The sequence below is a fragment of the Octopus bimaculoides genome, chromosome 11 (assembly GCF_001194135.2).
Source record: "Octopus bimaculoides isolate UCB-OBI-ISO-001 chromosome 11, ASM119413v2, whole genome shotgun sequence".
Taxonomy (NCBI): Eukaryota; Metazoa; Mollusca; class Cephalopoda; order Octopoda; family Octopodidae; genus Octopus; species Octopus bimaculoides.
In genome coordinates, this window is record NC_068991.1 from 7,731,909 (window position 1) to 7,747,464 (window position 15,556).

Consider the following 15,556-nt stretch of genomic DNA (forward strand, 5'->3'; position numbering starts at 1 on the left):
TATATATATACATATGTATATATATATAATAATAACATATATAATATATAATTATATGCAATATATCCATACATATATGTACAAACCGACATCTATATGTATATAATTGTTTTGTTTACTAGTTGTAGAGAGATGGAACAAAGTAGCACAACAAATTCTTTAGAGATTAACTTGGAACAAAAGACAATTCTTCACAAGGAAAGGATATGATAAGATTAAACTTCCCCTTACATTCTGATTGTGGATGCTGATAGTCAAAGTTACGTGAACAAGTCAATAATATAAATACTCAACACAATATAAGTCAACTGTGCCCTTTTTTTTGTTTTTGTTTTTTTGCTTTCTTTAATTCAATGGTGACACCCTACTGGCCCAATTTGAACATGCAGACTGACGATTTGATCAATGTGCATAGTGTTATGTTTATAAAAAAATAAAACTCCTTTATACAGTTTTTAGAAATACATCGCTTAATCTACCTGCACCTTTTTTTGAATTTCAAAAAGAGAACTACAAAGAATGAACAAATTAAAAGAGACTGAATGAACCGTAGTTAACTGAAAAATATGCAATTTCACCACACACTGCCAAGAGAAACAAGCTTTATATTGGAGTAGTATTTTCCTGGCAACTGATTTTGATCTGAGACCAAAGCAACTGTTTCATAAAAGGGCCATTTTAGCTATCTAAAAACACATGGAAAACTCATATATTAATTTCTTTTTGTGTTCATTTTTTGGGGTGTGAAAATTTCCGTTGCGCAACTGTGGTCAAGTGATTGACAGGAGTTTTTATGTTAAAAACACATGTTTTGTGACAACTAAAATGGCCTGTTTCATGATGTAATTGCTATACATTTATTTACATGGAAAAGAAATTATTGTTGATATTCGGAGTGTAGGTTGGTTAGTGTACAACTCAGATAACTTTGTTTCAAAGTGGAAGATGAAAGGACCTTAGAACAGGCAGAAGAAAAGAATTCTTTGCCATGGATAAGGAATTTCTTTCAAAATTTGCAATAAAATTAATTATACTGTAAAGAGGGTGAACATTCTGATGATCTTCATGAAGTTTCACTTTCTGCTCTTGGATATGTACGTGTGTGTGTATGTGTGTGTGTATGTATGTATGTATGTATGTATGTATGTATGTATGTATGTATGTATGTATGTATGTATGTATGTAGGTAGGTATGTATGTATGTAGGTATGTGTGTATGTATGTATATATATATATATATATATGTATGCATGCATGTATATATGTGTATGCATATATATTTATATACACAGACATATATATATATATGTTCGTATATGTGTGTGTGCACATAAATATACATCTATGTGTATATGTATAGATATATTGTATACATTTACATTAAGCTTATGGGCATCTAATCAGAATACATATAAACTAATATACATTTATATATATAACTTCATATGCATAAACATTATATCTCAGTATGTAAATGTGTGTGCATATGTATATGTACATGTCTATGTGTGTCTATATATATATATGTAGGTATGTAGCCCCCTCCATATTTTGAAGAGGTCTTAGGCCAACATGCTTTGGGGGCAGACGATACACCATAAAGTTAAACCCTTTATGGACAGGAAACCCAGGGTAATCCCATAAACCGGCATTCCCCAGTAAAAAAGTATACATGTATGTATGTATATACACACTCATAAATATACATATATATATATACCAATGTATATGAATATATTCAGGCTATGTATATATGTAATATATAAATGTATATATATATATATTCAGGCTATGTATATATGTAATATATAAATGTATATATATATATATATATATATATAAACGGGGGTAGCTGATGAAGTAAAATGTTCTCTATGTGGCTTGTGTGTTTTCTGTACTCTGGTTATTATTATTTTCTTGTCTACGTTTTGTTTGAAATGTCCTGTACCCAGATATGCACCTATATATACAGGTAGACGTCGGTATGCACATACCTGTACGTATATATGCATATACTCATTTATTATTTGTTTTTATATATATATAAAAAAATATATATACACACTCAGAGGAAGCTGCTTACTGTAATTATGGATAATGTTATTAAACAGATATTGTTATCATAATTAGTGGGACTCAAACATTTATTTCAAATGAATTATTTGTCGATTCTACGCTTATTGGAAAGCTTCTTCCAAAAGTGATCACAAGAGGCTTTTACAATATATAGGTACATATATATTATGCACGTGTGTGTATAGACACATAAACATATTTACACACACACATATCTATCTATAAGTATATATATATATATATATATATATATTATATATACATGTAGTATATATACAATTAAACTATGACCTTTTAATACCAATATTCAACTTCTAATTGTTAATAGTTGCTCCATTTCTTTTTTTATCTGTATATATATGTGTGTGTGTGTGTATATATATATATATATATATCATCATCATCATCATCGTTTGACGTCCGCTTTCCATACATACATATATATGTATCTTTTTATATATATACACATACATAAACACATGCATAAGTGCACATAGACATTTTACATGCATATGTATACAGTTACACACACAGAAGTAGTGATCACAAATTGTGAAGTCATAAATAAGAGACCACTTATACTATGAACCTAGATTGTTAAGACTGTTCTAAGCGTCAAAGCAATTGTGATATGGTTTCATTGTTCTCTGCGAGCAGACAACCAGAGAAATGCTTATATAACAATATTATTGAAACGGACATTAGCTTCAAAGTCCTGGGCAGTTAATGTATTTTAAAAAATTTGGCATGCAGACCCACATGATATGCATTCATAGATATAACACATGTATGTATGTATGTGTGTTCATATTCATATAGTACATCATATATATATATATATATATATATATATATATATATATATATATATATACACACACACATATATATATATATATCAATTTAAAATTCATTAACTGTAACTTTGAAGTTCTGCTTCAGTCTAACTCTATAGGAGTAGGGAGTCCATATTTTCCAGTTAATGTTCAGTTTTTAAACCTCTAAAAATATCCTTTTGCTGTGTGTGTGTGTGTGTGTGGTGTATGAACATACATACAGATATGTACTGATATATTGTAGTATGCAAATATATGCATATATAGATGTGTGTGTATATATATACACACACACACACACAAACATACATTAGGCATGTTAGTCTCATATATGTATCTGTATATAAAGAGGTAGGAGATTCAGCTATATATATATGCATACATTCATATACATACAATATATATATACATACATATACATATATATAGATATGCATAAATATATACATATATATGTATACATATATATATATATATATATATATATATATATATATATATATATATATATATATATATATATATATATATATATATATATATATATATACACACACACATATATACATAAATATATATATACACATACATGCATATATATATATATACATACATATAGATATAGATATATACACATATGTGTATATATATATATACACATATTTATACATATAACACACAACATATTTTATACATATATATATATATATATATATATATATATATATACACACACACACACACATATATTGCGTTTAAATATTTTATATAATAACATCAATTTATGTATTCAATGCATTTAAAGATATTGCTGAACAGAAATGATTTTCGTTGAGAAGTAGAGTGGGGGTGGGGCTCTCGAATCTAACCCCCAACTGGGTAAATTAGTAATGTTGTTCTTTTGTTCTGCTTTACTAACAAATAAGGAGGGGGGAGTAAATAATGAAATAAACGAAGAATATATTTGAAATAAGTCTGTATGTTTGAATCCTTTTTAAAACGAAAGCTTGTAGTTTTTATCAACCTCATATCGGGTGTAGAAGTAGTTAATTTCTATTACGAATAATTAAATAATTTTTTCAGAGAATTAAGCAATTAAGCCAATATTATTTTTTCATGTGATATAGTTTTTGAAAATAACCTCGATATTAAGATATTCCTAAAAGGAAAAATATGAAAAAAAAAAAGCTCAAAAACGATTTAAGGCAATTCGGTAGGTACTTAAAATCGTGTTTTGTTTTTTTTTTTTCCCTTATACCAAATTCATTCATTTGTTTGTTATTTTAACTTGAGAGCACTTTTAGTCTTGATGATTAATTGTGTGGAAGTTTCTCATTGAAAACCCTCACCGATGAGGAAACCTCGGATTCCGGTTTTCTCTCAAAGCTAAATTTTATCTACAATTTACATTTTCTATAATAATAATAATAATAATTATTATTATTATAATTATAAATAATAATAATAATAATAAAGAAAATGAATGAAGCACACGGTCTAAGAGTAGACTGACTTAATCGTAAAAAAAATACATACATACACATACATATATATATATACATATGTGTTCATGGATAAAGTATATATGCTGCATATTAGACATGCTATATATATACATACAAGTATATATGCTATCTCTCTCTCTCTCTCTCTCTCTATATATATATATATATACATACATATATAAAATTAATATAAACAGCAGTTTGTAGTGTTTCACCAACAAGGAGAATTATAATTGCCACTAAATGTGACTAGGGTGTTAAGAAACACCTACATTGCAAGAAACAAGAGCTACCTACAGCATTAGAGCATTTTAGCTCTTATTTCTAGCAATGTAGGTGTTTCTAACACCCTAGTCACATTCAGTAACAACACACACACACACATATATATAATTATATGCTTACTCTGGTATTCTTTTATAGCCTTCATAAATTCTTTCAAATTATGTTCACCTCTACACAAATTAAACCGTTTCTGCTTATTTCTTGCAATCAAAACAATATCCACACCACACAAACGATAGCAAAACAGATATCCATTGCAGAATGTTTCACAAATATTACCACTTTTCACCAGCTTTTCTCTTCGTTGATTATGACTTATTCTTCAAAACAATTAAAATTCAATTAATCACTTCATTAATTAATAATAATAATAAATTCATTAAGAGAGTCATGTAATGAAAAATAACAAACACCATGAAAGTACCTACAAGAAACTTCTAAAAGGATTCAAAATGAAAAGAATACTGTGTTAGGTGTCATGTTTATTTTTTTAATATTTTTCCCTAATTATTATTATCATTATTATTATTATAATTGTTGTTGTTGTTGTTTCTGATGTAGAGGGTGTCTTTTTTTTTTAACTTGAATTTTATAAAGGATATATATTAAAAAAAATCTCAAGTGTAAAATAAAACAAAAAAAATAAAGATTTATAATAATAATAATAATTTTCATAACAATAATAATTGATATCTAAGGTGTAATGTAGAAGGAGGATATTGCCATATTTCCGGAAATAGCTTGGAAGAACAGAGAGAAAGGCAAAGATGGTTGACAAAATACACTTATGTGTGTGTGTATATATTTGTGTATACACATGTATATTTATAGACTGAATTAGGTGTGTAGGGGGTGTATATTTTTATAGTTAAGGGTTGTTGTTTTCTTGACTTCATAAAGTACATTTCGACATTTGCCAATGTATACATATATATATATATATATATATATATATATATATATATATATATATATATATATATGTATATATATGTATTATATATATATTATTTGGTCATTTAAATCGATATTTCTTTAAATTGTTCTGCTGTCTTGAGACAAAAAAAAACACCAAAAACAAAGGAAGAGCAAATGCCTGCTGCTGCTCTTTTGTAAATGAATGTGTATGGTGAACGGAAATAAAAGTCACAGGAAAAAATGTCACAGTTTATTTTAGAATACTTATATAAATGATTTTAGTTTAAGAAGTAATTTAAACAACATTTTAAGTCGCTTATCAACTGGCAATAACACACGACTAGTATACACAATGATAATAAACACCACATTTTATATATGATATATAATATATAATGACATTACACGTATACGAAAAAAATCACGTTTTATTCAATATTTTAAATAAAACAATGAAATCAAAAGAAATGAATGGGGAAAAGCATTAATATCAGTCATTTATGGAAGTTTTCCTGTGACTTTTTTTCCTGGATTCGAATGTGTGAATCACAGAAGCAATTTTATAATGAAGCTGGAAACAGCAGTAATTGTTCTGGTGCTGTTGTCAAACGACTCAAATTTCTGAACAGAACAAACGAGAAGTGAGGGACAGCAATAATTCTTAAAAATACCTACAAGACGAGCAAATTTTATTCTTCCTCCCTTTAGTTTATTTTATTGCTGTTTCTTCTACATGAGAGAAATAGTGCAAACCTACAGGCTTTTTTTTTTATTTTTCTTTCAGCCAGACATACACACACAAAAACAAAATTATAATCAAAACAATATTGGTGTAGAAATCATACTTGTAAAACATGAAATGGCATTTACTACTAGTTAAGTCATTTATTTCATAATGCATTCCAATGTTCAAATTTTATGGGAGGAAATGAATAGCTGTACAAAAAAACAACAGCTTCAGCATAATCTCCATTTTAGTTGGTAATAAGGGAAACGTAGAGGCTTTAGTCAGTATTTAAAACAATACTAAGTAGAAGTTGGGAACTATTATAAAAATTATCTGGGGTAATTGTTGTTGTAATTGCTATTTCTGAGCTTTTGTCTCAATTTGTAACATTAAATTAATTATTCCATAGCAAATAATGTAAGCAAGTAACTGCACTAGTTCTCCCCATTAAGTTAAGTTGGATCTTTTTTTCATTTGTCTACTCCTCTTCATATCGAATCATATCATATACATTGATATATAAAAAGACAAAATAATAACTGAGATCATTTTCAGGTTATATAGCTTAAAACATTTTTAAATGTATTCATTCTCTACTCAAAAAATGTATGATCATTTTTCATAGCAGAACTTAGAACTCAATGGTTTAAACAATAAAGTTTTCGAAATCTGATCAGGTTTTTAAAAATAAAAAACGACTAAAAAATTGGTAATTAAATGTTAAAATGAAGATATAATTGTGTTTAAAATGTCTATGGAAGCCATCAAGCTAAGTGAAATATAGTTGAGCCAGCCGAATGCTATCAAGTTGTCTGTGAAGAGTTCTTTCCCTACAATAACGGCAGCCATTTTGCTAACAACTATCTCCACTCAGCCATTTAACAAGCCACATCGGGCAGCACTCAAAAACTCTTCAAATATTCGGGGGCTTTGCCTTTTATTTATTTATATCTAATATTTCTACAGCATTCTGTGTGAATGTTAAATCATTTTTAATGTTATTTTTGTCACTAGAAATTAATTTCATTTTTTTTTTATTAAAAAAAAAAAGCCATTAACACGAAGACACCACCGGACTTTGAATGAGTCACTAATTAAAGAGGTTTTCCCCCAAAAGTAAATTAATGCAGAGAAACAAATAAATAGATGTGTTTAAAATAATGTTTTTCATGGCCAAATTCTCCCTAGTATAGGAATTTCGTCACCTTTACGGACACAAATAACTCCTATATTTCCTTAGCTTAACATTATTTTACAAAATTAGAAACGTCCTAATATGTGGTGAACTGGCAATTATCTTTATTTGATTGCTTTCCTACAATAATGTTGGATTTCTATAGATTAAAGAATATTGTTATGGGGGGGGGGTACACAAGGTACCGATACACAAACACACATGCGATCGATGGATGACAAACATGAATGGATAAATTTGTAGACATAAAGATGGATAAAAAGAGATCAAAAAGACTAGGCCTAGTTTTCACTTATCACAGTTTTGTGAAATTACTTTTTATTGTAATTCAATTTTTCTGGGGGGGTTTTTTTTTTAAACTTTTTAATTAAATATAAGAAATAGTTGGAAAGAAAATAGATGATTCTAAAAGGAAGAAAAAATAACATTTGTCTTTTTTATGTTTGTCTGTTCGTTAATCTAAGTCAGAAACGTAGAAACTTTTAATTATTACAAGGAAGAAATCCCCCATATGATGTTCGTTGGTGGAACTGAAGTATTTATTTATTTAAACAGGGGACCATTAGAGTATCTGTCGGTGTCTATGGGAAACATCTTAAATGTTTTTGTTAGCTGATATGTATCTACGAGTCTCCACGGGTACTTATAACACTTCGTTATGAGTAACAATGTAGTTAAAGGCTTTAGTGCGCTGAATTGTTGTTCACTTCCAAGTCAACTCTGATCAAACAGACATGCTTGAAGACTACATTATCTAACTGTATCCTTTCCCTCCTTTAAGGCAATGGGTGGTCTGTGATTGAAGGGGTATTTGGTTGGTATTTCTAGCAGATCGAGTGCCCACACAAGAGGACCTCGTAACAGGCTCTGAATGCTAAGTTTGCTTCTGTGGTGGTCCTGAATTTCCACGGGACTTTCACAATGTATATGTTTATCAAAGAATGGATCTTTACTACGGCTACTGACGGGTTCAGTAAGTGAATGTGTGTGACTTTCGAAATCGGTGATGGCCATGTAAATTAGTCGAGAGCCTTTCATGTGGTCGATCAATTTGCTAGAAATAGCAACTAAAGCCAACCTCAAATCACACACCCTACTATCTTTTAAAAAAAGAAACATAAATAAATACAAAGTGTATTTATCCCTAAATATACTGTCTGTATAAAAGACAGGATGGTTGCAGCTAGAATAAATACCATCAAACATGTAAATGTTCGATGGAAAAGCCGAACAACAATTGCTGCTCCCTCAAAGAAAAAAGGACAGAGTTCGAATGGTAAGCATTGCAGTAAGACAATGGGACATGTGTTGTTGTTTTTATTGTTGCTGCTAATAAAGGTCTGTCGTCGCTATGGGAATGTTTATAGTTTGGTGTGTTTGTTGGTGGTGAACATGTGTTGCTACGGAACGGTTCTAAGTGTTACGTTGTTTTTGTTGGTGGACACAGGTTGCTATGGACAATCTTGTTGCTGCTAAACAGAGCAGGTGTGAAACAAACAAAAAAACACACACTGAGTCCACCACTTGTTTACCTTTAAAACACCTCATATGTATGCACATAATATATATATATATATATATATATATACACATGCACACAGATATATAGCATCAGACATGGAAGCAATTAAGATATTTCTGAAAGGGAACTGTTAATTTTTTCTTTCATTTTGAGGCAACTTTTCAAGGAATAATAAAATTAAAACTCCAGCTTAGCTAAATAAATAAATATTTATTTTCTTTCTAGAGCAGGGTTGTTTCAGAAATGCAGAACGTGTATTAAATTGATGTTATTGAAGTATATGTTTTTTTTATTTTTTTTTTAGGGTAGCAAATGACCTACAAATAGCTAAATGAAATAGATATTTTCTTTCTCCAAGTATTATGAGCCCTGATGAATAATAGCTGAAAATAAACCTCTATTTTGGAGAAAGTCTAAAATCTTAGATGTGGACGGTTCGGTAAAAATGTCTTTTGTATCAGTTTCGTGAATGCAATTGAAGTATTTCATGAATAGTGAGAAATGTGTGTGTGTGTGTGTATACATACATATATATACATTATATAAATATATATATATATATATATATATGCAAGTAAATAAAAGCGTATCTATATATAATATACACATACATAAATGCATACATCATATACACGTCCCATATATAAACATACATACGTAGATATACGTATAATCACAATTTATATATATATATACACACACACATACAAATTACGTATAGATAGCATAACTTATATGTTGGTTTTTCAATATATATATATATATATTCATTATGCATGTGAATTTCGTTTGTATATGTACATATATATATATTCATGTATGTGTATGTATATATATATATACATATACATACGTGTCTGTGTATATAATATATATATATATACACACACACGAACGTGTGTATATGTGTGTGTGTGTATAATATATATAAATATATATATATATACATACACACACATTAACGTGTGTATATGTTTATGTATGTGTGTGTATATATATATATATATATATATAATTTATATATATATTCCTACATGTTTGTATCTAGACATACAAAATGAACTAAAAACACATGAGACCTCGCATAAATAATGGGGTAAAAAAAGGTACAACCATAAAAATGAGAAATAAATAATTTTTTTTTTTTAAATCACCAAAAAAATAATCTTATTTACTGAATGAGGGGGGTGGGGGCTGTCGCAACTAATTAGGGTTATTCCAAAATGAATAAAAATAGAATTGATTAATCAACAAATTTAAATTAATCAACAGTTTTTCTTTTTATGTAATTTACTGGGGTTATTATAATTGACACATTTTTGGGTTACTCTTTCTGCAAAAAAGTCAACACAAATAATAATAATAGTAATAATAATAATTATAATTATAATAATAAAAAGGAAACTATAATTTCCAAAATAATAATAATAGAAATAATTAAAACCCACACATACACGCACTCACAGAGGCATTCAAGAAATCCTATGTCTGTTATAAAGTGGATCCTATTTGGGGTAGCTTTGTCCGCGAATTAAACTGGGACGATGTGATGACCACATCGTCCGGAATGATTTGCCTAGTTTTGTTCCCTGAACTGGTGCCGTTTGCAAGTTTTGGCACGGCACCGTTTCTATTGTTTCCCGTAGAGTTTCTACGATTCAAAGTACCAACATTTGTATCGGTACCGTTGTTACCAATCGTTGCTATAGTGGTAGACATGCTGTTAGTGTCTCTGTTTTCGTTCGGTGGTGGTTTTGGTAATCTCCTACGTAGCCAAGAGTGCCGAAGAGCCTGGCTGGGAGTCATCCGAGAATTTGGATCCCATTCCAAACACCGACGCATAAAGTCTAAAAATAGGGGATCATCACAACCTTTTAAAGCAGCCATGATCTCCTTGCTTCCCGGAGAACCTCGAGGTTTACCACGTCGCGACCTGCCACCGTTGATGACACTCGACCCGTCCGGGAGAGTACTTACTGTACAGTATCTTGGAAATCCTTTCGAGCTAATAAAATTACGAGCTCTTTTAGAATGGTCTAACAGTTTTTGTGGGGGCATTCCCAACATTTCTATGATACATGCTAGCTGGTCCCCTTCATCTTCACCTGGAAATAATGGGTAGCCCGTAAGAAGCTCGGCCAGGATACACCCGAGGCTCCATATATCAATAGGCATACCGTACTTACCACCAAGGATGACCTCAGGAGCCCGATAGAAGCGAGACTGGATGTATGTATAGATCCTCTGGTGTTCATAACAACTAGAACCAAAGTCTATAACTTTGATACCACTGCGCCCTTGTTGTTTCAGCAAAATATTTTCAGGTTTAAGGTCGCAGTGGATGATGCTGTTGTTATGAAGAGAGTCTAGACATTGTAAGATTGAATGCGCGAACTTGCGAACAAGCTGTAATGTAAATCCTTGAAATTTGTTCTTCTTGATTAACTCATATAAATTCATGCTCAGCAATTCGAATGTAATACATATGTGGTTGCGAAACGTGAAATGTTCCAACATGTGGACAATATTCATGCTGTTATCTCGATCTTGTTTTTTCAAATGTTCCAAGATTCGAATTTCTTCCTGTGCCTGTCGGTGGAACCTTTTTTCGTTGCGTACCATTTTCAAAGCAACATGTTGTTGTGCTTTGTGGTCATAAGCCTTAACCACTTGTCCAAAGCTCCCCTTGCCGATTATTTTCAGAACTTCATAGCGATAAGCAATATGATCGTGGGGTACGTGCAAGTAAGATCCGTTTTCGTCGTCGTAACCGTTGTTGTTGTTTCCACCAACTATACCTTGCCTTTTCTTTGCAGTGGGTCCAACAAAATAAACCTGTGGGTAATTGAAAATCTCGTGATGCTCAAACGCACTGAGCTTGTTCATATATTGCTTCATAGCCGATTCAGGAGATAAAGCATTGTTGTTGTTGGTGCCCACCCCACCACCAAAAAGCCGTCGGTGATTCGAGGATGTTGTCGTCGTCGTCGTCGAACTGTGATGGTGTTGTTGTTGTTGTTGATGATGATGGTGGTGGTGGTGGTGGTGGTGGTGGTTCGACGACAACACCGACGGTATGTTGCTCACGTTGTTACTTATGGTGGAGCTGTTGAGATGCGTGTCATGAGTGGAGATCACTTCGCTATTATTACATTCTGAAGGGACATCAGTCGAGCCATCAAACACACTAATGCTGCTGCTTTTGTTGGATGCAGTATTTGTATGAGAGACTTTCGGATTAAAATTAGAAATAGCAGTAGTAGCAGTGGTAGTGCCGGTTGCAGTGGCAGCAGCAGCGATGAGGGCTGCTGTAATGCTGTGGCCACTGACCGATCCTTTACTTTTACCTGTTAAGTTAGTAGCGTTAGCAACACTATTATTATTGTTCACTGTGACACCAGAACGGACAGTTGGTAATGTCGATTTCGGTTGGTGAGCATGAGCACGACAGCAAGTCTGGTGCGCCAAATGAGGAGCAGAGTGTTGTTGATGTAATCGATGAGGTGGAAGCTGGTGAATATGATGCTGATGGTGATAGAAATGTTGTGGCTGGTGTGGAACATGCAGATGGTGATGATGTAATAGAGGAGGACCGGTCAAATCGTTGTTGTTGTTGTTGTAAGCACCGACGACATGGTTGATGGTGTTTGTTGTAGTGGTGGTAACGTCTGTGAAAGTGGTGCTGCCGACGGCGATGGTACTACTGTTGGAAGCAAGTGGCGGTGATGAGGATGACAAAAAGTGCAAAGGAAAACCTTCAGATGGGTTATTACACTGATGGCCGGCCGTGGTGATATTTGTGCTAATGGAGACGGCTCTGGTTCCAGGCGGACTGGTGGTGTTGACCGCTGGACGTACAGAATGAATCGGGATGGTGGCTGTAATATTTTCCGATTTTGTGGCTGTTGTCGATGCTGGTAGTGTATTAACAATTGCAGCAGTTCCGCAGCTGCTAGCTGTATTATTCCTTCGGCAATAGCTGACAGCACCAGCGTTAACAAAATGATAGGTTCTTCGTCCGTCTCTTTCGTAAGCGATTCCTTCTTCGAACCTGTCTTCTTCTTCGATTCCTTCCTCTCTGCTATGGCAAAGGTTGTAGGGTCGTTGTTGCTGCTGTAGTAGTTGCTGTTGTAGTTGTTGATGATGTTTACAGCTATGGTGTTCCTGCGATTGATATTGGGGAAAAGTAAAGTGACGGATTTGTTGCTGGTTGTTGTAGCGTTGACGGAAGAGGCTGAGGTGCTGGTCGTTAACGTCGCCGACACCTCCTCGGTCGCCATTTTGTGGATCGGGCGGCGCAGAAATCCGCCGTTGATCGGCTGCAATGGCCGGGCTGTGGTGCCGTTGTTGGATGCTTTCTGACGAATTGTTCCCTTGGCTTCGGCTACACTTACAACACGATCCTTTAGTGCTGGACTCAGCCCTCGCTGGAAGCTGCTGCTGCACGTAGACTGGAGGAGAAGAAGAAGAAGAAGAAGAAGAAACGAATGTCCTCAGTGGCAGTGGTTGTGGTGGAGACGGTAGGTGAAACCGTGACGGGAAACTGTGTTGACGATGATGGTGATGGTGGTGGTGATTATGGTGCTGCTGCTGTTGTTGATGATGATGATGATGATGATGATACTTGTGAGTGTGGTCGTCAGGGTGTAACTGCAGTTGAGAGGGTTCTGTGTTCTGCTGTCTGGGGGAAAGCTCCTTGGGCAGTTGTACAACCTTCACCGTAAACTGTGGCGATCCCACAACACTACTGAAATAGCGTTGATGATGGCTGTGGGTCGCTGGTAATTTCTGATGAGTAGCAAAAGTAATATCCTGTCTCTCAGCTTGCTGATGTTGCTGCTGCTGCTGCTGTTGTTGGTGGTGGTGTTGCTGAAGGGGACGGGGGATAATTCTGTGGCAACTATGTGGCAGTGGTGGTGGCGGCGGGTGGTGGTAAATGACTTGTGGACTGTTACTGCTACTGCTGCTGCTGCTATTGTTACTATTACTGCTGCTACTACTGCTGCTACTACTACTACTATTACTGGTGATGCCGTAGCTACTGCTGTTGCTACAGCTACTACTACTACTACTCAGTTCGTCACTAAGGTAACTACTAATGTTGTGCTTGGTGATGGTATTTCCACAATGACTACTGCTGCTGCTGTTACTGCAACAACTACTACATCGGTTGACCCTCAAATATGTGTTGGGGTGACAATAGTAATAGTAGCGTATATCGTTAGAGTTTCTGCAACCGGGATCAGACGAAGGGGACACACCTAGACGTCTTCCACTTCCTCCTAACAGTATCTTTGCTCTGACACTGCTACTGCTGCTGCTGTTTCTCCGACTTCCTACCCAGCTGCTGCTGCTGCTGCTCTGGGCTCTATTAATGATCACCTTACTAGAATTAATATCCTCTAGTCTTCTGCTTCTAGCCGTTTTCTTCTTCAATTCTCTGACTGGATCGCATATGGTTTTCGATGGTCGGCGGCTGCTAATATTAGTAGTTAGGTTGCTTAGATCTGCTTTGTCGCCGCCACGCCCGCACAACCCGACAGCAGAAAATGAACGACGCTTGTTCACTGCTTCCTCTTGTGTCGCCAATTCCAAAGTTGGTCTCAGTGATATCGGAGACAACGATGGCAGTGTTAACACTATTTTCTCGTGTGCTGGGTTCGACAAAGAACTCGTACACACACCGCTATCACAACTTTTACTACACTTAACCACTTTACCACTAATGCCACTGTTACTTCCAGTTGTTCTGCCACTGCTGCTGCTACTACTGTTGTTACAACATGTCAATGTGTTAGCTTCTTCTCCAATTGAATATCCGGAGACGGCTGTTACACTGGAACTGACAATGTGACTAATGCTTGTGGAATTTGAAGATGCGTCTTCTTGATACGCAATAAATGTCTGCTTCTGGTCATCGAAGTTCATGTTATGGGCTGCATTTGAGAGATTAGTGCCAACCGCGTTAATTGTTTGGTTTTCAGAGGCTACATTTAATAATAAAGGACGCAGGTGACGAAGACCCAATGTGTCGCAGCCCCAGAAGCCTCTTCTTTCTTTTAGTGCCATTCTTGGTGCAGCTATAGTTTTATTCGCGTCACTCTTTCCAGGCCTCTACACGACAGCACAGACCTGCATCTTTGCACAGTTAATGGTTTCGTCATTTCTCTTTTACATTTCTTTGCGTCTCTTTCTCTCTCTCTCTCTCTTTTTCTCTTTTTTTTAATTTTCTTTCCTTTCTAAACACATTCTCTTTCGTCTCCTCTCTTGCCTCAAAAATACCTCCTACTCTGCTATTCCTTCCACTCCTACTTTTATTATATTCCTCGTTTCTCAGTTGCTTCCCTGCTATTCTTCAATATCTCATGTTTTACATTGTTCCCCCCTCTCCCATTCTCTCTCTCTCTCTCTCTCTCTTTCACTTTCCTTCCTCTTATTCTCTTCATATTTCTTATTTACTTCCAACATCATTATCATATTCACTCCCTTTCT

The 15,556-nt window shown here is 34.0% G+C and overlaps 1 protein-coding gene across 1 annotated transcript; it reads right to left on the reverse strand.

The window, feature by feature from the left end:
* Window positions 1-4,144: 4,144 nt before the first annotated feature.
* On the reverse strand, window positions 4,145-15,252 carry LOC106874889 (putative uncharacterized protein DDB_G0277255). Its single transcript, XM_014922799.2, has one exon. It carries the CDS (start codon window positions 15,131-15,133, stop codon window positions 10,556-10,558), a length of 4,578 nt encoding a protein of 1,525 aa, XP_014778285.1. The 5' UTR covers window positions 15,134-15,252; the 3' UTR covers window positions 4,145-10,555.
* Window positions 15,253-15,556: the final 304 nt, after the last annotated feature.